The sequence below is a fragment of the Stigmatopora nigra genome, chromosome 7 (genome assembly GCF_051989575.1).
Source record: "Stigmatopora nigra isolate UIUO_SnigA chromosome 7, RoL_Snig_1.1, whole genome shotgun sequence".
Classification (NCBI taxonomy): Eukaryota; Metazoa; Chordata; class Actinopteri; order Syngnathiformes; family Syngnathidae; genus Stigmatopora; species Stigmatopora nigra.
This window is the reverse complement of record NC_135514.1, coordinates 7,945,408-7,970,542: the sequence shown is the minus strand read 5'-3', so window position 1 is coordinate 7,970,542 and position 25,135 is coordinate 7,945,408. Positions and strand designations below refer to the sequence as shown.

The window sequence follows — 25,135 nt, the reverse complement described above, 5'->3', positions numbered from 1 at the left end:
TGTATCCTTACACAAAAACGCGTTGCATAAACATGTTACCAAACGATTTGATGCCTTCACTGACTTTTATTTTGAAAGTTATTTCAGTGAACCGGATATATTAGATTATAGCGTGCTAGCTAGCTGCTACGCATGTAAATAAGATAAGAGCAGCAGGTGGCCAACGTGCTTCCACATTTCTCTTACATCCTTTCAACTTTGTGGCTTTGACTGCGGACGTTTTATTTTTAACAAGTAGGTCCTTTGTTCTCGAAATCTTAATGAATACTCCCGATATATATATTTGATAATGTAATCTGCGACGGCATGTCTCGGCACAAAGCAGAAACTCCCAGCCTTCGGTTCGGCCAAGTGGTGGTCGGACCGCCGGGTTCGGGTAAAACCACTTATTGCCAGGCCATGCAGGAGTTCCTCACCCATCTCGGGCGAAAGGTAGTAGTGGTAAACATGGACCCAGCCAATGATAGACTCCCGTACAATTGTGCAGTGGATATCTCCGAGTTGGTCACTTTGGAAGATGTCATGAGTGGCATGAAGCTGGGGCCCAATGGCGGTCTCCTCTACTGCATGGACTATGTGGAGGCCAACGTGGACTGGTTAGAAAACAAGCTGAAGGAACACCCGGACTCTTACTTCTTGTTTGACTGCCCTGGCCAGGTGGAACTCTACACACACCAGAGTTCAGTGAAAAACATCTTCTCGCAGTTGGGAAAGTGGAATTTCAGGGTGAGTGCATTCAACTTATTTGCCATAGTCTCATCTCATTTTCTGGACCGCTTTATCCTCACGAGGGTCGCGCGGGGTGCTGGAGCCCATCCCAGCTGACTCTGGGCCAGAGGTGGGGGGACACCCTGAATTGGCTCTAATCACTCTGTCGCCGGGCCGTCCATTTGCCATAGTGACAATCTATAATTGAAATTCATAACAGATGGAAGGATAAGGTTGCTGCTTTGGTAGCTATCAGCTATCTGTTTTTTTGTTTTCAGCTAACATGTGTGCACCTTGTGGACTCGCACTACTGTGCGGACCCGGCCAAGTTCATCTCTGTGCTCTGCACCTCGCTGTCCACCATGCTTCATGTGGAGCTCCCTCATGTCAACATCCTCTCCAAGGTGGACCTGATTGAGCAGTATGGTAAACTAGGTAGGAGGATGTTGGTTGTGACATGACTGATAACAAAGGAAAAGATCAGCGTGCTCTGTGTATAGAGTATAGTTCAATCTTTGATGTTGAAATGACATCATAGAGTAGTCATCCATCCGTTTTTGTATTGCAGTCACCCTCTCTGGGCTAGTTAAGCTCAAAGGCAAATTTAAGCATCTTTAAAAGGCCACATTTTTGTAATCTGGGAGGAAGTAAGAAAACCCACACACTAAAATACCACACAAGAAGACTTGCATATGTTATTCTTGTATAACAGTAGTGTAATGAGCAAGCAACAAATTTGTTTTATTGGTTTAGTATTTTTAATGGTTATGTAGTTGACCGCATAAAAATGTAGACTTTGAAGGCTGACTGTTTTGAATGTTAATCCACTTTAGGTAACTTTGTGTGTGTGTGTTCTTCTCTTCATCCTTCTCATATGTCGCAAAAAAAGACTAAGCAAGCCACTTAATCCTGTTTTTGTGAGCAACAAATAGGTCTCTTATATTAATACAGTTTTTACAACAGTTTAAAATGTGTTTCAAACAACAGAATAAAATAACAAATTTAGGTCTGCAAATGCTAATTCAGTTTCCCTTATTCTTGACCAGCATTCAACCTAGATTTCTACACTGAAGTTATGGACTTGAGTTATCTTCTTGATCACCTGGCTGCGGATCCTTTCTTTAAAAAATTTCATCAGCTAAACCAGAAGCTGGCAGAGGTGATACAAGATTACAGCCTTGTTTCCTTTGTCTCCCTTAATGTTCAGGTACTTAATCTTTTTACTTCTTTTTTTTACTACTTCTGACATCTGTAGTGATGGAACACCACAGCTATCAAAATAACTCGATTTAAAAACAAAAAGGGATTAAACCAAACGAGGTATCTGAGACTGCTACCAATTTTTACAAAAAAATATATACATATATAGACTAGATCTTTAAAGTATTCAAGGAATATTAGCATTTATTTTCTTCTACCACAAATGGGTACAATTGAAAGGATGGAACTCACAAAATTGGGGTGAATCTGTAATGGTCGCCTTATCCATTGGTTGAGACAAATTGTGCACTGTGAACGCAGGAGAAGGAGAGCATGATGCAGGTGTTACGAGCCGTGGACAAGGCCAACGGCTGCTGCTTTGGAGACTTGGAGGAGAGGAATCTTCAGGCTATGATGTCGGCTGCCGTTGGGGCAGACTTCCAGTTTGGCTCGTATCCTTTTCTAGCAGTGTGACTCAGTGCTGACTCACGTTGCTCGCTGAACCCCCACCGTTTACGGGACTGGCCTGAAAAGCTGACGTTCGTTCTTACCTCATTGGCTGCCACGGACGGTGAGCTATGTCCAATTCATTTAGACATCCAAAATCATTACAATTCACGACTGATTGAGCGAAATAAACATTCATTCCAGAATTGGACATTAAAAAAAAAAATCTAATAATAAAGCTATAAATCCCACATTGCTTTAGTATTACTCTGTTTTGTAAGAGAGATAAACAAAACATGTTGCTAAGTTTGACTGATGACTTTTGTAAATGACAAAGGTTTTTTTTGTATTTGACCTAGCAATGATTACACAATGTAATTGTACTTCCATTGGTTTTCTAAAGGGAAGTACTGTACTTCGACATAGTGGACACGTTTCCCTAGCCATGCTGGTTAATTCGTTAATCATTTTCGAACCTGCCAAAATGGCTGTATTGGGCGGGGATACTAATATTTAATATCGGTTTGGAACCACACTAATTATCCAGGAATCGCAATTCTTTTTTGTTATTGTACTATTTTTAATAGCGAATAAATTATGCAAATTATGTGGGCGAAGCTAAAGTTTCCTCCAATTTTGGAATGACCCAGCCACATTATGGCATCTTCAATGGCACTGAAAGAATTAACTTGAGTGTCAGGGCAGTCGTAAAATGAAATGTCAGAATAAACCGCGCAGACTATGAACGTTTTCCTTGACTGCTGACTCTCCAGCACACTCGGAGTTCAAGAGCGCTACTTTGAAACCAGTGGAAAGACTGTGGAGGAAGAAATGATGGACCTTTGAATCCAGGAATGCGAGGGGATGGCTGAACACGACCTCTCCGGCCAGCTAAACTCAACTCAATCCTTGACAAACAGGCGAAGAAAAAGCTTTTTTATTTCACCCTGAACGAAAAAAAAACATTTTATAAATGTTAATCATGAGTTTAGTCCACTCAAATGGCTAAAAAGAGCGTCCCCTTTTGGATCGTATGCACGCTTTCCACCATCGGGTGGCAGCCGCCGCACTCCCAAACGTTGGTAGTCTGCTCGGTGAAAAAGCTGCTCCAGTTTTTCCCTGCAGCCAGAGCAGAAAAAATAAGTCAGGCGGGGAGAGGAAGCCACATTAAATCTGTGTTTCTGCACAACTGGCCCTCTGTCTGCTCTATGGGATGGAAGAGCCTCTCTCTCACTGTTCTAACTCTTTCCGCCACTCCTGTTGTAATCTTATTTTCACACCCCTCCCCTTCAAATACTTTGACATTTCACACACTAGCCCTCTGCACAAAGTAGTAAAAATAGTGTCGGGCAAACACTTTTCACACACCATCAAAGTGGAGCTCAATGAATTCCTGAAATGACACCGCAAGGTGGTGAGCGTGGAGTTCTTTTTCGTGCATTGAGGGGGTGTGTCAGCAGCCACTGGTTTAAATTGTGTTCTGGTGTTTGCACATGTGATCAAGAATGCCTCCTGCCCCCCCCCCCCCCCTCGCCTTAAGCCCGCTTACCCAGAAATGTGTGTGTTCATGGGAGAGAGTTGTAAAGTAAAAAGATGATTTTTTTTTAAACCAGATGTAAAAAAAAAAAATACAGAATGGAGTTTGAACGTGGCTTGTGCATTTCCATTTGTTTAATCAGCAACCAGCAGCCTAGTGCACACACACACACACTAACACACAGCAACACACACTTTTCATCACCCCCTCCCTCGCCGCTCTCTGCGTTTCATGGATACCAACCACAGTCTTTGCTTTCACCGAGGCCAAACGACACAAATTGTTGTCTGTTTTTCTGTACTTTTTCAAGCGGGCCATGCTTGCACTAACACCCCCCCCCCTCTCTTCCCCCTCACCCAGGCTGCTAGATAAGGCCTGCCTGACTGACTGCTGGTTCAATGTTATTGGGTTGAGAGAGGGAGAGCTGCAGCCTTGCCTGCTGCTCCCATCCCCCACATTCTGCACAGTACCCAGAGACAGAGAAGGGAGGAGGGAATGAGAAGAGGGAATGTGCATTGCTAGTCTCTATTGCTGCAAGGCTTCCTCCTTCTGCTGTGTGGCTTCCATTAAATACAGCATCAAAAACAATGCTCTTAAAACTGGGAATGACTTTTTATTCACATGGCGATTGAGTGGAAAGAGGATTTGTTGAAACATGTTTTTAGAGGAGCCCACTGATTGATTACCCCCATTACAAAAAAAAGATTTCTCATCTATGTTGGGAGCATGAACTCATTGGCTGCCATTGACGCCTGATCCATTTTGGACGGCTATTCGAGTCCCAACCGGATTCGACGTCTGTCGCCGTCAATGGCAATGATGATGAATGGTGATGATTTCAAGATCAGCCAAGGCCAGTGCTAATGGCTTGGACGCCTATCGCTGTCAGTGCTATCTAATGAGTTCGCAGTACTAGTGTTGTGGTGTATATTCCAACCTATATACTAGTTCGAATGTATAGTAGGACATTCTAATGTAGTAGGACGTTGCGCGCTTTGGCGTGGTAGGAAAAATACTACTAGTATTATATATATGCCGCGAAGGAAAAGGTCGGGAATCCGGTCCATGTTTCTGTCGCAGGGTGCGATCCGGTCCGCCTTTTGCCGTCCGCCGCTCGGCTCAGTAAAATGGCTGTATCTAACGAAGCCTCGTGTTGGTTGGGCTCTCTCCCTGCCTCTACCCGGGCTCAGTAACACAACTCCCACTACAATTTCTGTCGTTTTTCTGCGCATTGTATGGAGCGCCCTTCGTTTCGCTAGCCCACTCACGGAAGCTTAAGGGGCGGCAGCCGGATTGGCTCCGGTTGGCGGGTGGGGATGAACCGGCGGCGGGATAAATGGTTCTAAACAATTATTCATGTTCCATGCTAGCTTTTGATTGTGACTGACTCGCCGAGAGAGGGAGAGAGGTGGGGGGTATATCATGGCCGCTCAGGTCGCTAGCGCCGCCACTCTGAACACCAGCCCGCCGTCTGAGCTGAAAAAGCCGGATCGAGAGCCCAAGGAGGACACGGTGACGGGGGACAAGCAGTCGGACAAGAAGCAGGCCGGCTTGGAGGGCCAATCGCCGGCTCGGGGGGATCTGCAGGACGGCGCCGAGGCTGGAAATGCAGGAGGAGGAGGGGAGCCCGAGATGAAGAACGGCAATGGGAACCCGCCCAGAGCTACCAATAATAACCAGAATGACACCGTCGGACCGGAGGGAAACAACCACCCGGGTATCGTGCACCACCACAACCCGGCTTTCCCTCCACCGTCGTACGGATACACTCAACACTACAGTCGGGCCCCTTTTCATCAACATGGCGGACAACAAAGCCCTGGCATGGCAGCTGCTGCTTCTGCCGCTGCGGTGGTGGCTCCGGTCGTTCAGCCCGGTAACATCATGGACCCTTACCAAGGCAACTCGCACGACTTTCCTAACCACCAGTTCAACAATTACAGCCCGTTCCCCAACAGGACTCCGTACCCGGGCCAAGCGTACGCTCTGAACTCGCCTCGCACTAGCCAAGCGCCGACTGCTGGGGGGCAGCCAGCTAAGCAGCCAACACCAGCGGGAGGACCCGCCGTCATGGCTGGATCTTACAACCAGAGATATAACATGGGAAACCCTCAACCCACGTCCACGCCGACGCTCAATAAGCTGCTCACTTCGCCGAGCTCCACACGGGCTTATCCCAACTACCCGTCGAACGACTACGCCGGCCAAGAGGGAGCTAGCAAAGGAGCAGCAGACATAGGCGCTAGCGCTCAGTATGGAGGCAGCAATCCGGCTTGGCAACAAAGAAGCCATCACCCATCGCCTATGAGCCCCGGTAGCGCCGGCCAAGCACTCGCTCGAAGCCAGGTAAAATCACATTTCATCACCCCGGTGTGTCTTTTTCTCCCGCAACGTCTCATTCCCTCCTCCTAACCAAGTGACAACGTAGTAGGCCAGCCATTGTCTGCTACACTAGTTCGCTAAGACTCTAAAATGGCTGCCTCTCGTGTGTTTTCCCTTTCGTAGCAGCCCGTGTAACCAAAAAATGGCTATTCCCGTCGCTTTTGGACGATAGAAAGAGTCAAGGGGAGCGCGGCGTTGTGACGGGGGGAAGTCGTGGAAAGTAGACAACATTGAGGACTTTGGCGGAGACGCCAAGGCCTGACTTGGAGAACGAGCTAGAAAAGCACATCGAGGGGCGACGCTTCGCTTAGCATTTGCCACGCACGCCAAGCTTCACGTTGAGAAAAATCCACCGTTTTTTGGGGGGCGATTCGATCACACGATTTCAATATACGTACTGTAACTCGTTGCTAATAAAGTGTAATTTACTTTGGTACATTTTCTCGGCTCAAAGCTTTAAGGACTCGACCTCGCCGTAGGATAAGTGACCGCCTGATTGTGTGCGTGTGTTTTAGTTTTTTATTTGTATTCTTTTTTTAAACCATGCAGCTTTAAAGAAAAATCAAAGTGCAACTTTATGTAACACGCCGTCAAAAATGACGCAAATTTTTGCAACGCGATGGCTTTTTGGGAGTGCGGGAGTTGCATACGCGTGTCGTTGCCCGTAAACGGTCAAAAGCTCGGGCCACATCCAAAGTGAGTGGCTGCAATATTGCAGCGTGCAACGGGGATTTGAATTGTGGAGGTAAAATCGGCCTGTCAAAGACAGGAGATAGTTGGTCTCGGGTTGACATGCGAGCTCAGATCTGATTGGTTCTCCGGCCGCAGCTCATGGCCATTTATAATTACATGTGATGCAAGGCAACAGTTGCTGATAAGAGCAGCATTGAATCATCATCCCAGGGTCATCACAGGCACCACAGCCACTCCTTCTGGCTTCTGTTTGTTTCCCTTTTCTTCCCCAAACATCACAACTGGATGGTCCAGATCACGGATGTCTTTAAATAAAATACTACATCATCCAACGATGATGACGTCTGCTACCAGACGTTCCCAAATCGTCAATTAAATCTTATCGTTTTGGGTTAGTTTGTAATCGGGCTTTGACGGGATGTAATAACGTACAGTATATGTCCACGTTGCGCTTAAGTCGATTTTTTTTTTTTTTACTCCCCAATTTCATCTACTTTCATCTGCTCCCTGCCAAATAAAATTGGCTTGTTTGTGCTCTATTCAAACGCTGCAATGGCGACATGACATTGTCAACATGACATGATGAAATAATAGAGAAAGGTACAGTTAACCTAGGTTGAATGCTTTGTTAAATTGGTTTTAGGGAGTTAAAAGGCACTGCAGTGTTGTCGGGGGATGGAAGGGAAAACAAAGTTAAACGGAAGAATTGCACAAATAAATGAACAACAAAAAATGGATGAGATACAGAGTGCCAATTCTGTTGTCTCATCTTTTCACTAATAACAAAATTGGGGTACTTTCAGCCGTGGCACACTGGTATAATTTGCAATACCAGTCAAATGTCTATGGGTCAATCACAACTCTTTTTTAAAATCTTAATATTAACTATATTGACCTAGTAGTGTTCATTAGTGTCTTATTTGAATGATTTTTCATTGGGAAAAGACGCGCGGAAAACCAAGGACATTTCTAAGTCACCCCAAAGTTTCTGAATGATAAAATGTTTGTTACAACTAGGGAACTTTTGTATTGCTCACATCCAAGCAAAAGCTGCCTACAATGTTATTATATCCAAATGTCTATTCAATTTTCACAGTTTCGTTTGTGCTTTAGGTAATCCTGACATTTTATAAAATAGTGGGTTATTATTCATATGTCTATTTTTAAATGTATATATTTTTTCAGCAAAATATTAACCACATTCTAATCTGGCCTGCAAAGGTGTGGTTATGACATGTATCTGCTGTGTCTGGCTGGCATGCCATACAAGTTTGACTCCAAAGAATTTCCCCCCAAACCCCCCCTTAAGCCAATCAGAAGGCAGTCCACCATCTCTCACCCACCATGGGAGTTTGTCTTATGCAGATTAGCCATGTGCCTCTTTTATTTATTTCAATTCATTACGCAGCATCTGCAAAATGTCAGGCAAAGCATACCAATTGCAAAAAAGGTAGTTAAGCTGATGAGGCTTTTCCTGTTGTACATTTGGGAATTCTCTTGCTGTCATGTACTATTACGGCCAATTTGAAAAAGAAGCCGTTGCATTTTAAATATCCAAATAAGCGGGATATGTATCAAAATATTGACCGTTTGTAATCGTTCCCTTTTCACTCCCGCTTTCTTTTGAAAATACGTCTTTAATTTCTGGTGTCATTCATCAGGAGCCAAACGGCATTCTCCAGGGATTTGAAAAAAAAAACTTGGACAAGACTCAAAACAGCAAGCACAGCTGGGAAATGTTTGTAATTGGGCAGACTGCCTCCTATTTACAAGTGGATATATTTAGCACTGTTTACTCATAAAATGACTAGTATACTAAAATAGATAGGGTGGGACTAAAATTATTCAAAAAGGTGAGTTAGTTAGTGAGATCCACTTAAGTTGTTTTAGAATTATTCTTTTTTACATCCATCTAGGACAGTTGCATGTCGTGGAAATCGGGAAATTTGAATGCTATTCCATCACATGTCAAACAGTTCAGTAAATCGGTTGCTATTCAAACTGTAGCATAAGTAATGGCTTCCTAAGAGTAGACTTTCAGACGGCCAGCTCAATGTATTGATTTTGCACAGAATGCATTTGTCAATTGTCAATTAATTATACTTTTTACGACATCTGTCTTTGGTGAAGTACATTAAGATTGTACTAATTATCGAGTGAAGGCAGGTCAAAACTCAGTGTTACAGCTCACCAAGAAAGTGTCTTGTTTAGACCAAACTTGACATTTTTGCCCATTTTAATTCTACTCTTGTGTGCCTTAGCCACCTGGTTCCATGGACCCAATGGCCAAAATGAGAGGGCAACCATATGGTGCCAATAGCCCCTATAGTCAGCAATCACAGCAAGGACCTCCCCCTGGGCAGCAAGGTCCAGGCTACCCTGGCCAGGGATATGGCCCCCCAGGTCCTCAACGATATCCAGTTGGCATGCAAGGACGTACTCCTGGAGGCATGAGTGGCATGCCTTACGGTCCACAGGTATATTGATTATGTTCATTCATTTCCAGTTGTTTAAAGTGGTGCTCACAATGCTTCCTTCATTTGTGATAGATGGGGTCATATGGACAACAGGGACCAGGAGGATATGCTGCTTCCCAGAGCCAGGGCCCATATTACGGTCAGCCTGGTCAGGGTCCCCACCCAGGTCAGCATCAAACCCCTTACCCTCAGCCCCAACCTGGACAGCCAGGAGGTCAAGCACCTTACGCGGGGCAGGCTCACCAGCCTCCAACGTCGGCACCTCACGGCCAAGGAGGAAGCCCTTATCAGCAGTCTCATATTCCGCCACAATCCCAAGTTCCGCTTCAAGGGCCCGCACAGTCTCAGCCGCCGTATTCGCAAGCATCGGCCCCACAGCCCGGCCAGTCTCCTTACCAGCAGCAGGGACCGGGTGGCCAAGCTTCCCAACAGCCAAGTTCCCAGGGTCCCCCAGGGTCGCAGGGACAAAGCAACTATCCCGCATCGACGCAGCCTCCGCAACAGCCATCCTCGCAGCAACAACAACAGCAACAGTCGCAGACACCACAACACCCACAAAGCCAGCCAGGAGCATATCCACAGAATCCTCAGCAGCAAGCACAGCAGTCACCTTACCAACGGTTTCCTCCTCCACAACAACAGGTGCCGTTTTCAGAGCAGGACACATTGTGTTAGTGCATGTTTAGTTGACAAGCATCACCCACACTGTTATTTTTTAGGAACTACCCCAAGATTCATTTCAGTCCAATGCTGCACCATCTTCACAGCAAAAAGGTGGTCCCGAGGACAGTCAGGGCCGTCCCTCCAGCCTTCCGGTCAGTCATGTATGCATCAAAATTTGAATTCTTTTCACATTTTCAGTCATCTTAGGGTTTGTCCACCCAAAATATGGGTTTCATTCATATGAACATTTTACTTCCTCATAGCTAAGGCAAGTAACAAACTTATTAGAATCTTTACTACCCTAATCCCAAAACTTTATTGCAAACTTTATTTTTAATAAGTTTTATTTTTTTTTATACATCCCTTGTTTTAGAATTTAGCAAATAGAGCGACTAGTGAGGGCAAATTTAGTACTTTGAGGATCATACAGGAGAAGCTTTATGCGGTTTTCATGAAATTGTATTCTAACGACTTTTTTTAGGACCTGTCGGGATCCATCGACGACCTCCCGACTGGTACAGACGGTGCCCTGAGTCCCGGAGTTAGTACGCCGGGTGTTTCGAGCAGCCAGGGTGAGCAGAGCAACCCAGCTCAATCGCCCTTCTCGCCCCACACCTCCCCTCACCTGTCGGGCATCCGAGGACCATCGCCTTCACCAACGGGCTCCCCAGCCAGTGCCAGTACGCCTCGTGCTGGACCGCTGTCGCCTGCCAACATGCCAGGTCGGTGGATTAACCTTTAGAATTTGCTATAAATCTTTCCTTAGTTGTAATTCATATGGGATCATGGAGAGAAAATCATTTTTGAAACATTCCCATGACACCTAGTTACTCTATGCCAGCTTGATATTTTTATGCTGTTCTAATTATGTGCAATTATATTGAAATCTGAAGTAAAATGACAATGCTATCTTATGTTACTGTAACTTTAAGACGGTACTATTTTTTTTGAAAAAACCACAAGTGACTGTTTTGTTTTCTTAACCCTTTTAAATTGTGTGAAGATAGAGGGTGCCATGTTAGTTAGAACTTTGCTTTAAATGCCATGAATTGTTAACCATATGCATGCTGAGCTAACTTCAATTCATCTTATTTTTCTTTTAGGCAATCAAATGCCTCCAAGACCATCAAGTGTGCAGTCAGACGGTAGCCTTCACCCTGGTATGAGCCAATCTCCATTGGCCCCGGACAGAGGTATGATGTCTATTTTAGTGAAGTACAATTGTGTTGAGCTTTCTCTCAACAAGCGTCGTCTCTTTCACTGTATATAGGCTTCATGCAGAGAAACCCTCAAATGCCCCCTTACGGTTCGCCCCAGTCAGCCTCTGCATTGTCACCACGCCAGTCCTCAGGTGGACAAATGCATCCTGGGATGGGTCCATATCAACAAAATAACTCCATGGTTGGTTATGGACAACAGGGAGGACAATATGGACCCCAGGGTGTGTATGAGTACCTTTTTTTATAAGCCTTTATAGGCTTGTTATTTAAATACTGTGGAAAAACAACAGCACAACTTAAGTCTTATTGGCGGCCATAATTGGAGTGCAATTTTTTTCTCTCATTGTCATTCAATTAGTTTTATGGACATCACATTTTGGGTCATGTAGACCACACTTACTTACCAAGTATTAATAAACATTATTTTAAATACCAAAATGTGATGTCCACTTATGTGGACACCAGGTCTTTCCTCTTTTATGACTTTTCCTTTCTTTTAATGACCATAGATAATCGCTTCCCCTAAATAAGATCCAACAAAATTCATCCGCCATTATAAAACAAAAATCTGGTTGTAAACACACATTTAATATATGTTTGTCCAGACTTAATTAAGTCCAATTTTGAGGTTTCTTTGTGATTTTCCTATTATAAAAGACATTGGCTCCATCTCTTCAGCACACAGGCGCAGCATAGCAAGCAAGCTATCGCTGCTCTCTCTCCCTCTTAATTCTGTTGCTGCTATTAATAGCCGTGTAGCAGAAAGTCAGCTGACGTAGCAGTGCCTCCTGTCAGTAGAGCTCAGCCTGTGACGAAGGCTTGTTGCTCGGGGAACGTAGCTTTCACTGCTAGCACAGTGTAGAAAGAACAGCACGACTCGTACAGCCAAAATTAGTATGATGTCTTTTATTTTATTTTTGGGCTAGTTTGATTTTCAAAATATAGGTTTTGCCCACACTTGTGTTCTACTGATTACTCATATTTGATCATATCTGCTTTAGGTTATCCGCGCCAACCCGGCTATGGCAATATGCCTAATGCCAACTACCCTGGGACGGGTATGGGGCCAATGGCAGGACAAGGTGGGGGACAAGCATATGCTGGCATGCCCCCAGGAAGGATGCCACCAAATCAAATGGGAGCACGCCCTTACGGCCCCGGCATTGGTCCGAACATGGGCCCGAACATGGGCAACATTCCCTCCCAGGTTAGTTCAACGATGTGTCCCCCTCCAGGCATGAACAGAAAAGCCCAGGATCCCGCAGCCATGCAGCATCCTGCCTCTAACTCATTGCACAACAGGTTGGTTGGTTATCGAGCTTGACTTTGGACACTTGTGCCAAACCAGACAGACACTCAGATTGTTCTTCCGCATTCAGGATGTCTGGCTATCCTAACATGCCCCCGGGCATGATGGGCTCTGGCCCTCCTTATGGTCCTCCTATGAACAACATGCCTGGAATGATGAACGCTCAAGGTGGATCACCATATCCAATGGGGCCCAATATGGCCAACAACTCGAGCGGTATGCTTTACAAATTAATTTCAATTTGACTTAGCCCTTGCCGTCAGAATTGCATTTGATGAACATTTTCCTACTTTGACACTTCTAGGCATGGCTCCCAGTCCAGAGATGAACAATAAGATGAATAACAAAGTAGATGCAAGTGGAACACCCAAACAAGAGACCAAATCAAAGGTAAAGTTACACTTGTTACTAATAGAACTTATTCACTGCCACTTACGGCCATCGTTGGTAACAAGTGAGTTTTGGTTTGGGTAAAAAATATTGCACTAAGCAGGGTTTCCCCTTCTGCCCAACAAAACAGAAGGCAAATTCCTCGACGACAACCAACGAAATGATAACACGTCTGTATGAGTTGGGACCTGAACCTGAAAGAAAGATGTGGGTGGATCGTTATTTGGCTTTCATTGACGAGAAAGCTATGGGAATGACCAACTTGCCTGCTGTGGGACGCAAACCCCTCGACCTTTTCCGCCTCTATATGTCCGTGAAAGAAATTGGAGGCATGGCACAGGTAATCCTTAGCGTCCATCTTGCCAATTGAATGTGATCTCGTGTTACGCTAACCAACTGCACACAAATGTCTTTCTCAGGTGAGTAAAAACAAGAAATGGCGAGATTTGGCCACATCCCTGAACGTGGGTACATCTAGTAGTGCTGCCAGTTCTTTGAAAAAACAGTACATCCAGTGTTTGTACGCCTTTGAGTGCAAAATCGAGCGTGGCGAAGACCCTCCTCCAGAGATTTTTACAGATAACAAGAAGAATCAAACTGCAAAGGTCCAGCCCCCCTCGCCAGGTTAGTGCTACAGCTGTACCTATGCATTTTATGTCTGAAAATTCCCCCTACGTGTCAACAAATTCATGCGCCACATCTGTCTGCTTCTCCACTTTCAAACTGAAGCGTCCCTCTGCTCCACAGCTGGGTCAGGCTCTCTGCAGGGCCCTCAGACTCCCCAGTCGACTAGCAGCTCTATGGCCGAGGGTGGAGACTTAAAACCTCCGACCCCAGCCTCCACCCCTCATAGCCAAATGCCCACCATGCCACCGGGCTCCAGGTAACCTATATCCTAACAGTTTTACAATAACTCAAATGGACATAACTCATTTCTCAATGCACCCCCACATTTTGTTTTGCTTTACGCCTCTCCTAGAAGCAATGTCAACCTGCAGGATCCCTTTTCTGACGGAAGCGACCCTGCTTATCCACGTAAAAACATGACACCCAACTCTGCCTATCAGTCTGCTATGAGTACCCCAGACATGCAGGGGCGCATGGGCCCCTATGAACCCAACAAAGACCCTTTTAGCAACATGAGAAAGGGTGGGCACATTGAATAGATCGTAAAATGCTTCCCTGATCAACTGCTTACTTAAGTTGCACTAAACGGGCTTTCGTTCTGACTTTACCTTTAGTTGGGGAGCAGTTTCTTCCTGCTAACCAGGGCCCTAACAGCGGGGTGGGCGACCACCAACAGCAACCGTCACAACAGCAGCAGCAGCAGCCGCCATTCAATCGAGGACCACCCGGCGCCATGGGCACAATGCCAATGGGGCCCAGACAACCGTATCCTTATGGACCAGGCTATGATAGAAGGTAAGACATTTTGTCAATGGTATTTAGAATTTCAAAGGTCATTAAATCCAGTTAATACCTCCAGGCTAATTTCCTTTGTGGCTCAGGGAAAGATATGTAATTAATATTCAGTCTTAAGTTGACAAAGGGGTCTATCCAGATTTTAATGATCCTTTGACTTGTTGTACTGCTTTGAAAAAGTCCCGTAGAGGAAAATGTGCATCTCATTTTGTTTTTATTGTCAAGATTTGAATGAATAAGTCAAAGCTCCAAAACAATAGTTTTATTAGAACTTTTTTTTTTTTTTTGCGGGCAAATACTGATAACAATTGAGGTTTGTGGATTTTTCCTTGTCTATGTTCACTCTTGTCTATTCTGGGCTAGTGGGAAAAAAAAAGGATCATCGTGTTCTAAAAGTACTGGTGTTTAATGATGATTATGTTCTTTCCCAGGTCTGAGTCAGGAATGGGTCCAGAAGGCAACATGGGTTCTGGTGCTCCTCCGCCAAACTCTATGATGCCTGCCAATGCCGACACCGGGATGTATTCGCCAAATCGCTTCCCACCCCAACAGCCACGGTTGGTTCACTCAATCTTTTTATCTCTGGAGCTACATTTTAAAAAAAATGTCCCAATCACTGAGGCCACGTTATTCAAAAATATAAAACTTAATGGAGGTATTGTTAGTAGAGTGATTAAAGATTAGAAATATATGTAATGTAGGGTCCGTGGAAACTTGATTTTCAAACTATTTACTCCTATGATGTGTTAGCCTTGTTCTCTAAAGGCACTTTGTCCCTCTATCTCTGTTATAATGATGGTTTAAAAACAACAACACAACTGCTGTCGAATTATCAAATTATAAAAGAATATCTGCCTACCTAACCATTTTCAATGTAAAAAAAAAAAAAAAACTCATCCACAGAGCTTGTTTTACACACTGGTTGAAGAATGTAACAACTCATGGCAATGTTTTTACTAACTTGCATGCCAAAGTCACCAAGCGTGTGACACCAAAATGATATGCTAAAATACACGCGGTGCCTGCGACGTACAGAGTGACATTGTCGAACAGGACCGAGGGATTCTGAAACACCTTGCATAAGTACTTCTAGTTTGATATGAGCTTTTACAACAGAAATATGCTTATTGTATTACAAACCAGAAGCAACTAGCTGCCAAGACATACCAATACTGTCTCCACAGAATATTCACCCTTTTACAATAATACTTAACTCTTTCTCATTGCATATGTGCCTGTGATGCAAAGAGGAAAATGTGGAGTTTCACTTCACTTTTCTGTGCTGCCTGGTTATGTCGATTGAAGCGGGGCAAAACTTAAACGAAGTGTCCTTTTAGAAAATACTAGGATTTGTCTTTCTTGTAACAGTCAAATGAGAATCATTAAAACTCAAGAAGTCACATCTAGCCAAAGTCAGATGTAATAAATTAGAGGGGAAGTAAAACCCCATGCCGTAGGACCCTAATGCTATAATTATATGTTAACACAATTTTCAGTGATGACATTAACAAAGAAAATTTAAAAAAAGAAAGAAAACGTGCCGTTTTAAAATGTAACATTTCGGCCGTCTAAAAACCTTAAAGCTTTGTCTGGCTAGTACATTTTCTAAATTTAAAAAATAAATAAATTGAAATCAAACGTGTCATGTATATAATGTAATTTTGGTTTTACAATTGTGACCTGACTGGCCATTGAGTTATAGATATCTTAGTGGTTAGAAAATATTTAGTCAATGTTATGCGTGATTCATGTACCATTAGTACAAAGTTGTTTAGTGTTTAGTTCGTCTACTCTGGAATGTTTGGCTTCAACTATGAAAAGAAATCATGCACTCCTGACTTTGAAATTGTCACACTTGTATATTTCAATGGCCAAGCTGACTTCAACAATGTCACGTTGCAGACATGATTCCTATGGTAATCAGTATCCTGGACAGGGAACGCCCTCTACTGGCTCTTACCCTAATCAACAACCTGGAATGTACCCCCACCAACCGCAGGTATCCATCCACCTCACTGAGAACGAGAAATATTCCTCTAACTTTTTCTATTACACATTGTTATTGTTAGTAGGTTTCAATCACTGTCTCACACAATCACATTGATCACATTTAGGGCTACAAGCGTCCCGTGGAAGGAGGCTACCCCCCGTCAAAACGACACGAGGTGGAATACGGTGGGCCTTTCCCCGGTGGACAACCACCGCCCCCACAGCAGCAACAGCAAGGCGGTGTCCCGGCAGCCTCTCCGGGACAGCAAGAGTCGTACAATCAATACAGCGGTAGCGGGCCCTACCCGGGTCCCGAGCGCCGACCCCCTGGTCCGGGCAATCAGTTTCCCTTTTCTTTTGGCCGGGAGCGGATGCAGGGAGCCAGCGGCGGTCCCAACGCTCAAGCTTCCATGCCCCCGCAGATGATGCAGTCGGGCCCGGAAGGTCCTCAAGGGGGCATGTGGCAGGGACCCCGGGATATGAACTATCAGAATTACCACAGCAGGCAGGGCGGCCCCGCGGGCCCACCCCAAGGGCCGGGTTACCCCGGCTTAAACCGCTCTGAAGAGATGATGTCATCAGAACAGCGCATGAATCACGACGGCCAGTGGGGCGGCCAGATGGGCCCGAGGCAGCCTCCCTACGGTCCGGCCGGGCCAGGTCAACCCATGCCCCGTTCTGTGCAGTCCAACTACCAGCCTCCACAAGGTGTGCAGAACCACATTCCACAAGTTAGCAGCCCAGCCTCCATGCCCCGCCCCATGGAGAGTCGGACTTCGCCGAGTAAATCCCCCTACATGCACGGAGTGATGAAAATGCAAAAGGCTGGCCCTCCTGTGCCTGCGTCACACATAGTGCCCTCTGCAGCGCAGTCACCTTTGATAAGACGAGACATGCCTTTCCCCATGGGCTCCGTGGAAGCGTCCCATCCCGTCCTCAAACCGCGTCGCAGACTTACCATGAAAGACATCGGTAAGTCTCCCCGCCTAGATTGCTGCCAGCCGTCTGTCCGTCTTTGATGTGGTCTAGGAGGGATTCTCAGTCTAAGATTGTTCTATTCTGTTTGTTTTCAAATGAAGGAACCCCAGAAGCCTGGAGAGTCATGATGTCTTTAAAATCTGGTCTTTTGGCTGAAAGTACCTGGGCCTTAGATACAATCAACATTCTCCTTTATGATGACGGCAGCATTTCTACTTTTGATCTCAATACGGTGAGGCTTTGTGTTCTTTGTCATAAACGTTGACCTTCAAATGTATTGGAACAGCGGGTTCAATTGCTTTGTTTCTCTTGTATACTGAAGACATTTTGGGTTTATTTATTTTTTTTAATATGGGCTAATGCATTTTTCTATTGGGTTTGGGTAAGACTAGAAAACACTCATTAGTCAGATATTCCAATACGTTTCCTCACTTAAATAGTGCGTGGGTTCAAAGAAAAAGTCATCTTTTCAGGGTTGTTTAACACATCCGCACGACAAACTGTTTGGGTCATTTTCATCTTTATAGCTGAAAACCAAATGTCTTCAGAATGCAGCAAAAACAAAGAAATTGAACTTGTCGGCCAATGCTTGTACAGGGGACTGTGTGGTGATCTAATGTAATAATTTGTGTTTATATATATATATTTTTTTTTTTATCTGTCCCTTTAGTTGCCTGGCCTACTAGAGTTGGTGGTTGAGTATTTCAGACGCTGCCTCATTGAGATCTTTGGCATTCTGCGAGAATATGAGGTGGGGGAACCCGGCCAGACTCCCGATCCCGATGGGTTGAAGCAAATCGTGGACGACACGGAAGAGGAGGAACCACATCCAGAAGGCGCCGACCTGGAGGATGACGATGACATGGACGAGGAAGAACAAGACACTCAAAGGTCACCTCCTATAAAACAGGAGGAGGGCCATCAAGATTGTTCAGGGTCACGGGAAGGAGAAGAGAAGTCCGGGGACGAGGACAGACAATGCAAGGGACCCTCATCGGATCGAGCCGAGTCATTGGCGTTTTCGGCCAGCCGGGACCGACCCAAACAGGGCAGCAAGTTTGACAGGTTTCCTGTCAAGGTGGTACGAAAGAGAGAACCCTTTGCATCCTCGCAGGCCAACAATCACGGCAAACTCCAAGAGTTTGACAGTGGATTACTTCACTGGAGTGCTGGCGGAGGCGACTCCACAGAGCACATTCAGACACACTTTGAGCCCCGCAAAGACTTTTTAACACGCCGACAACGGATACCTGTTCCCCAAAGTGTGCTGAAGAGACGAATCCGAGAGGATTTTATTGATTTTCAATTCCCAACGGAAGAGAGAAAGAATGAAGAGGAAGACGGGTCGAAGCAGACGGCCTCCTCGGGGAAAGAGACCATTTCGGAAGAAGGGCCCACCCCCGTGAGCGAGGAGGAGAACAAATCTGAGGCGGGTCACCAGGAGAACAGCAGACCCGTCCCTCCCGTCGTTAGCGTTTTGACGCGTCAGGTCAACGCCATCCTGGAGGACGAGCCTCACAGTAAAGACGAGGGGCCGCTGGTCTCACTGGCCAACTGGCAGGATTCTTTAAGCCGCCGCTGCGTGTGCATTTCCAACATCATCCGCAGCCTCTCTTTCGTCCCGGGCAACGACCACGAAATGTCCAAGCATCCGGGCCTGCTACTACTGCTGGGTCGCCTGATCCTGCTCCACCACCGGCACCCCGAGCGCAAACAGGCTCCGCTCACCTACGAGAAAGACGAGGATACGGAGGAGGGGGCCGGCCAGAGGGACGAATGGTGGTGGGACTGCTTGGAGCTCCTGAGGGAAAACACACTGGTCACATTGGCCAACATCTCGGGCCAACTGGATCTTTCCATCTACCCTGAAAGCATCTGCCTGCCTTTGTTGGATGGTCTTCTCCACTGGGCGGTCTGCCCTTCTGCCGAAGCCCAGGATCCCTTCCCCACCTTGGGCCCACATAGTGCTTTGTCCCCTCAGAGATTGGTCCTGGAGACGCTGAGCAAGCTAAGCATCCAAGACAACAACGTGGACCTCATCCTGGCCACGCCGCCCATTGGCCGACTGGAGAAGCTCTACGGGAATCTGGTGCGACTGGTCGGAGAGAGGAAGGTGGCGGTTTGCAGGGAGATGGCCGTGGTTCTCCTGGCCAATCTGGCCCAGGGCGACACGATGGCCGCACGTGCCATTGCCGTTCAGAAAGGAAGCGTGGGCAACTTGTTGGGCTTCCTGGAAGATAGTCTGGCGGCCACCCAGTTCCAGCAGAGCCAGAGTTCTTTCGTACACCTACAGGGGATGCACTTTGAGCCCACCAGTCCGGACATGATGAGGCGGGCCGCCCGGGCACTGCACGCGTTGGCCAAGGTGGAAGAGAACCACTCCGAGTTCACGCTACACGAGTCCAGGCTCCTTGACCTTTCCGTCAGCCCCCTCATGAACTCGCTGGTCTCTCATGTTATCTGTGACGTACTCTTTTTGATTGGCCAATCCTGACAGCCGTAAGGGAGCCGTGGCTCCTCGTGTCTGGTAGGCCGGCGGATGGGGAATGGGGCTTGTTGGGTCGCCGCTTTCTTCTTCTTCTTCCCCAACCCCTTCCTTTTGGTATCCAGGCTTGTGTGTAACGGGGCAAGGAATGTTTCAAAGTGACTCTTATTTATGAAAATCTTCAGATTGCAGATTTCCATCCTTGCTCCCAGACTGTCATCACAGAGCTGTGCTGGATTTCACAAAACCAGAGAAAAGGAAAGCCAGAGAGACTCTGCGAAAACAAATGCCAACTGGAGAGCAGAGCACCACCACATTTGGGGAGCTGGCTGTTCTGCACTCGGGGGGTGGGGATAATTTTTAATAAAGATGAAATAATAATGAATAATAATAAACAAATAAATAGCTGAAAAAACAAAAACTGTAACCAAAGTTGCTGTCTCGTTTACAGTGAGTTTTGGGAGACGCAGCGTGCTCTAAAGCGCTCCCCTTAGAGGGCCCAATGAGTCTGTAACTGGTCGATCGATGTTCAGGGGTGAAGGAGACTGAAAGTGGCCTACGGGTGGGTTCTAGTTGCTGTAGAGATGGATTGTCGCCAGGCAGCCAGCCAGCCCAACGCTGTCATCGATGGACACTTTTGTACCGGGGAGGCCTGTGCAGTGTGCAGTAGATTGTAGGACATTTTCTGTACCGTACTGCTCTTTGAGTGACAGCGTTGTGTTTGACGCGTTAAGCGGCGAATGCGGTGCGACTAGAGTTTGGAGGTCATCATAGCTTGGTGGTAAATAAAAAAATGGCTTTCTTCCCCAAAGTATCAAGAACACCCTTACCTCCTCTTATCCCTTGATTGTATGAATACCCTTATGAAAAGAAATCACCTCTTAGGACTGGTTTTCAACTTCAAATACAGCTTTGCTGTGGTGTATATATATATAATGTTGTACATTACACTTCTTTCTGTGTCTGTCTGTCTGTGTCACTATTTTCACATGTATTATCGGCCAAGGGACGGAGGCTGAGTGCGACGTCTCCTCCCTGCCGATTAGACCCGCTCCTCTGGTCTTACCACAGCTCTGTAGTAGTGCAACAGACACGGCTCTGACCTGTTGTTTCCTGGTACAACACATACTAGATGAAGTACACATTTGACAATTTTTCTTCTGTCATGGATTCTTCATATTTGTATTTCAGACTATGTAGCTAAGACATGTAAATTCCCCTTCTCCCTTTTTTGGCTCAATGAATATCATTTATTCAGTATGAAATCTTTATACTATATGTTCCACGTGGTAAGAATAAATGTACATTAAATCTTCCTAAGCTGTTTGATGTTTTGTCTTCTCTGTATTTGCTTTTTTTTCAATTCACATAGTGTGAAGTGCGATGAAGAAGCGTTTCCATCTCCAGAAATAAGTTTTTGATCGCCTCCAAAATGCTACATTAAGTAATAAATTACTGGAATTGTCTATTCATCAGACAAGTTTAAACATCACTGGCCTCTGGTTTATATTTTAGGTATGAATTACTTTCCTTCACCCCAAATCAATACTTGGCAAATAGTGGCCCATTAAATATGGCCGCTTTTAATTAGATTTAATATTTTTCTCCTATTGAATAAATGTCATGCATTTATGCCAAGTGTAGCATCAGCATGCCAAGGTTGTAAAGTGCATACTCAGATATGAATGTAAAAATCAAGGAATTTTGACATAACAGATCTTACTTTTGGGATTAAATATATGACAGTGTTGCCCTGTCTGTGGAGTTTGTGTCATCATGACCCTAAAACCTTTTTATTATTATTTTTTAAATCACATCACATGACTCCCTGCGTCCTGGATTTGGTACAGAGCGACACCTGCTGGGGTGGCTACCGAACGACAAATCAATTTATGTGATATGATCCCCAAAGCATCGCTTCTTCCACGTCCAACATGGCGGGCCCACTGACGTGTCAATGGGAGAAACCAACCAGCTCAATGCGCAATACATTCCAATCTATGTAGCTGTCTACTATCCATGCCCTTTTATTTTGAATGCGATATTAGCTCCAATGCCGGAAGTCGATTGATAAACATATATGGCTGCCTTCTTTATGTACTGGCAGTATTTCATATCAAATGCGAAACGTCTCGCGTTCATAGTCTCTGACAATGCACAGGCTGATTAAAACAAGCTTTTGTCCTTTCCTCATCCGACTGTGATGGACTACAGAGCTGTGCTGCGCTTCGCTACCTTCACTAGAGTTGCCTCATTGTGTTTGCAGGTAGGCCATTGCACCTTATTGTTGTCAGTAAGCCACATCTACTTCGTTACCTCGCCTACTAGCCAAATGGAGAATAATTTACAGTATCCAGAAACTGACCCAAGTGCGCGTTATTTCACGTTTTATTTATCAATTTATTTTGATGACACGTGAATCTATCCCATCAGGCTCTCTTGAACGCTGTCATCCCTGACCACGATGCTGAGGCGTTCAGGCCCCCACGGACAGAAGAACCTCTGTACTTGGACCCTACAGTGGAGTGGCTATTCGGTGGTCTCAGCCACTGGGACGCCGAACATTTCCTCCTGATCGCCGAGAGAGGATACCTCTACGAGCACAACTTTGCTTTCTTCCCCCTTTACCCCATCATTCTGCGGGGCCTGGCGGACACACTGCTGTGGCCCCTGGGCGGCCAATTGAGCTTGCGGGGCCGTTTGTTATTGGCGGTCGTGCTGGGAAATAGTACCCTCTTCCTGCTGAGCGTGGTGGCCTTGCACGCCCTCAGTCGAGTGGTAATGCAGGATCGGCGTCTGGCCCTGCTTTCCACTTTGCTGTACTGCATCACCCCCGCCAACGTTTTCATGACGGCGGGCTACTCGGAAAGCCTGTTTGCCGCGCTCACCTTTGGGGGGCTGTTTCTCCTGGAAAAAGGACTGACATTTCGAGCCTGCCTGGCGCTGAGTACGGCAACTGCGGCACGATCCAACGGCCTGGTGAATATAGGCTTTCTTCTGTATCTTCCATCAGTGTATGCCATCTCCCAAATCCGGTTATACCGGTCGATATCCAAAGGCCACAGAAAGTTCTTGCATTACGTTTGGGTGGTCGTACGCCTCCTGCTCACCTCGCTGCTGGGAACCGCCATCATCGCCCTTCCCTTCTGTGCGTTTCAGTACTATGGATACAGAACGTTCTGTACACCCACTTCTTCTTTGGAGCGCATCCCGCTCGCTCTTATCTCCTTGGCTGAGCAAAAGGGCTACCGGATTGCAGATGAAAATAGTCCTCCCCCTCTCTGGTGCATGAGACCTCTCCCCATAATGTACTCCCACATCCAGGATGTTTACTGGAACGCGGGCTTCCTCCGTTATTTTGAACTGAAACAAATTCCAAACTTCCTTCTTGCTCTACCCATGGCCACTTTGGGCGTAATGGCCGCCCATGCTTATTTCCGTGCAAACCCAGATTTGTGTTTCAGACTTGGACTTTGGGTAGCAGATTCCAAGAAAAGCCTTGACAAACCCATCCCGGGTTTTTTAAACCCTAGAGTGTTTGTATATGTTGTTCATTCGACTGTCCTACTGGTGTTTGGAACCTTGTGCATGCACGTGCAGGTAAGAAAATAGTACAGTAATACTACCTCAGCACATTGCAGCTTGCATTTGCCAAATGTAATATACTATGAATAGTTTATAGTGTAGGAACAATAATGGAAACACCCATCATTTATGCTTCATCTGTTTTTTTTTCCCAGGTTCTAACTAGATTCATGGCCTCATCCTCCCCTGTCCCCTTCTGGATCAGCGCTCATCTGCTCCTCCTTAACGAACCACTTCTCCACCGACGCAAAACGTCGACACCCAACATTCCGTCGAAGACTCCTGACAAAAATGGATGCAAGCACACCCCTCCAAATCCTGTCGTTGCACTGATACCGTACATTAAAATGTGCTCTCCCACCACACAAAGCATCTTGGGATACTTCCTCTCATATTGGCTCCTGGGACTGGCGATGCATTGTAACTCTCTACCATGGACTTGAAGGAATCTATGATTTAAGATTGCTATATTGTCTATGAGACGACCCATTTTAATAATCCACCTAGACACAATGGAACTGAACAATTTGGGATTTTTGGTGTCATGAAAACAACATAAAATAAGCCAAGCAATGGTTTTGCCTCATTTTGGTTCTAGGAAGAACTTTTGCTTGACATGTTTATGAAATTAGGGATGGATATGGGGCAATATTTCCTTAATTGACCAGGAAATTATATTTTTGTGCAATGGAAATTCTGAGATTTTGTACTACTTGGAGATTAGTGATAATGTGGATGTAGATCACTAAAGAAAACTAGTAGGTTGGTTGTATCCCTTTAGAACACTCAGTTTTGCTGAAACTGTTTACTCAACTAGTTGTAGCACAGAGGATAAACAACTAATTTCTCTGACGAATTGATTATCATGTCCATCTTGGTTTATCTTAGTAATGGTGTTTTTGTAAAGCACACTTGAACAATGTTGCGATGAAATTTGAATGTTTAATTTATTATTGCGTCTGTTTTATTATTATTGGTGATTGATCCTAGGGTACATACATGTGTTTTCTGACTCTAGCAAGCGATTAAATGTATGTCATATTTTTGTTGATCTCTTTCTGTGCTATTGCCGATGATAGGATTGGATGCCAATGACAGCCAATGTTAATGTGAAATGTATAGTATGATAGTAATAATAGGGGTGATCCTGGTGATCGATTATCGCAGCCATGTTTAGTCTACAGTATCCGCGATATTTGAGGGATTACTGTTGTATTTTGAAAAATTGGGTTTATTTCAGAATGAGTTAAATATCTGGCATTTAATTGCATGCATTGTCTAAAAATGTTTTTTTTTATTTTTTATCTCTGGCCCTGTGCATTTTTGTCGTGATATACCTTTTTTTTTTTTAACTCTACCTCCAGTTACCAAAAAATACACTCCATGCATTCAGACCTCTCTTTGCTAATAAAATATAGGAAAAAAAGGTGCTTTTGTTTTGTTATTAAGAAGCAGTAAAATGGACTGTTGAACATGCTGTCTTTATTTTTTTTTTAAAGATGGGGACTTTTTGTTTGAAGTTAATCTTTTGCTGTTATCCAATTTGTATTGCATGCATTCTGAGTTTAATTGAATATTTTTATTTAAGTATTGTGAGATTTAAAGCTCCATGAAGTGCACACACAATAACAACACTAAAACCATAAATAA

The 25,135-nt window shown here is 45.3% G+C and overlaps 3 protein-coding genes and 1 long non-coding RNA gene across 11 annotated transcripts; 3 read left to right on the top strand and 1 right to left on the bottom strand.

Moving 5' to 3' along the window:
* Window positions 1-93: 93 nt before the first annotated feature.
* On the top strand, window positions 94-4,716 carry gpn2 (GPN-loop GTPase 2). Its single transcript, XM_077721307.1, has 5 exons — window positions 94-726; window positions 987-1,143; window positions 1,755-1,915; window positions 2,230-2,360; window positions 3,129-4,716. Exons 1-5 carry the CDS (start codon window positions 307-309, stop codon window positions 3,199-3,201), a joined length of 942 nt encoding a protein of 313 aa, XP_077577433.1. The 5' UTR covers window positions 94-306; the 3' UTR covers window positions 3,202-4,716.
* Window positions 3,277-17,587, bottom strand: LOC144199570 (uncharacterized). The gene is made up of 3 exons (XR_013326943.1): window positions 17,396-17,587; window positions 10,733-10,814; window positions 3,277-3,474 (listed from the first exon to the last, which is right to left on the bottom strand). It is a non-coding gene; the product is annotated as an uncharacterized LOC144199570 (long non-coding RNA).
* On the top strand, window positions 4,828-21,226 carry arid1aa (AT-rich interaction domain 1Aa). 8 transcript variants are annotated; one of them, XM_077721305.1, is made up of 21 exons: window positions 4,828-6,238; window positions 9,229-9,444; window positions 9,517-10,086; window positions 10,164-10,268; window positions 10,589-10,829; window positions 11,211-11,300; window positions 11,378-11,548; window positions 12,329-12,493; window positions 12,563-12,629; window positions 12,707-12,852; window positions 12,941-13,026; window positions 13,157-13,366; window positions 13,446-13,650; window positions 13,756-13,909; window positions 14,006-14,175; window positions 14,268-14,448; window positions 14,880-15,005; window positions 16,351-16,447; window positions 16,563-17,409; window positions 17,517-17,647; window positions 18,086-21,226. In XM_077721305.1, the coding sequence occupies exons 1-21, from the start codon at window positions 5,315-5,317 to the stop codon at window positions 19,907-19,909; spliced, it is 6,726 nt and encodes a 2,241-aa protein (XP_077577431.1). In that variant the 5' UTR covers window positions 4,828-5,314; the 3' UTR covers window positions 19,910-21,226. The 8 variants fall into 8 exon arrangements, with proteins under 8 accessions (XP_077577431.1, XP_077577429.1, XP_077577427.1 ...); XM_077721303.1 differs by having other exon boundaries at window positions 10,164-10,259; window positions 12,329-12,629; window positions 13,774-13,909; window positions 14,009-14,175; XM_077721301.1 differs by having other exon boundaries at window positions 12,329-12,629; window positions 13,774-13,909; window positions 14,009-14,175.
* Window positions 21,227-21,843: 617 nt separating this feature from the next.
* Window positions 21,844-24,891, top strand: pigv (phosphatidylinositol glycan anchor biosynthesis, class V). Its single transcript, XM_077721863.1, has 3 exons — window positions 21,844-22,166; window positions 22,334-23,500; window positions 23,641-24,891. Exons 1-3 carry the CDS (start codon window positions 22,104-22,106, stop codon window positions 23,926-23,928), a joined length of 1,518 nt encoding a protein of 505 aa, XP_077577989.1. The 5' UTR covers window positions 21,844-22,103; the 3' UTR covers window positions 23,929-24,891.
* Window positions 24,892-25,135: the final 244 nt, after the last annotated feature.

What these genes read in the sequence shown, in the direction of transcription:
- gpn2 (XM_077721307.1), top strand. Translation starts at nt 307, where the DNA reads ATGTCTCGGCACAAAGCAGAAACTCCCAGCCTTCGGTTCGGCCAAGTG. An exon ending in TTGTCTCCCTTAATGTTCAG is followed by an intron (nt 1,916 to 2,229) that starts GTACTTAATCTT and finishes CTGTGAACGCAG; the next exon opens with GAGAAGGAGAGCATGATGCA. An exon ending in GCAGACTTCCAGTTTGGCTC is followed by an intron (nt 2,361 to 3,128) that starts GTATCCTTTTCT and finishes CTGACTCTCCAG; the next exon opens with CACACTCGGAGTTCAAGAGC.
- arid1aa (XM_077721297.1), top strand. Translation starts at nt 5,315, where the DNA reads ATGGCCGCTCAGGTCGCTAGCGCCGCCACTCTGAACACCAGCCCGCCG. An exon ending in CCAGCCTTCCGGTCAGTCAT is followed by an intron (nt 10,269 to 10,588) that starts GTATGCATCAAA and finishes GACTTTTTTTAG; the next exon opens with GACCTGTCGGGATCCATCGA. An exon ending in GGTCCAGCCCCCCTCGCCAG is followed by an intron (nt 13,651 to 13,755) that starts GTTAGTGCTACA and finishes TTCAAACTGAAG; the next exon opens with CGTCCCTCTGCTCCACAGCT.
- pigv (XM_077721863.1), top strand. Translation starts at nt 22,104, where the DNA reads ATGGACTACAGAGCTGTGCTGCGCTTCGCTACCTTCACTAGAGTTGCC. An exon ending in TTGCCTCATTGTGTTTGCAG is followed by an intron (nt 22,167 to 22,333) that starts GTAGGCCATTGC and finishes CTATCCCATCAG; the next exon opens with GCTCTCTTGAACGCTGTCAT. An exon ending in CCTTGTGCATGCACGTGCAG is followed by an intron (nt 23,501 to 23,640) that starts GTAAGAAAATAG and finishes TTTTTTTCCCAG; the next exon opens with GTTCTAACTAGATTCATGGC.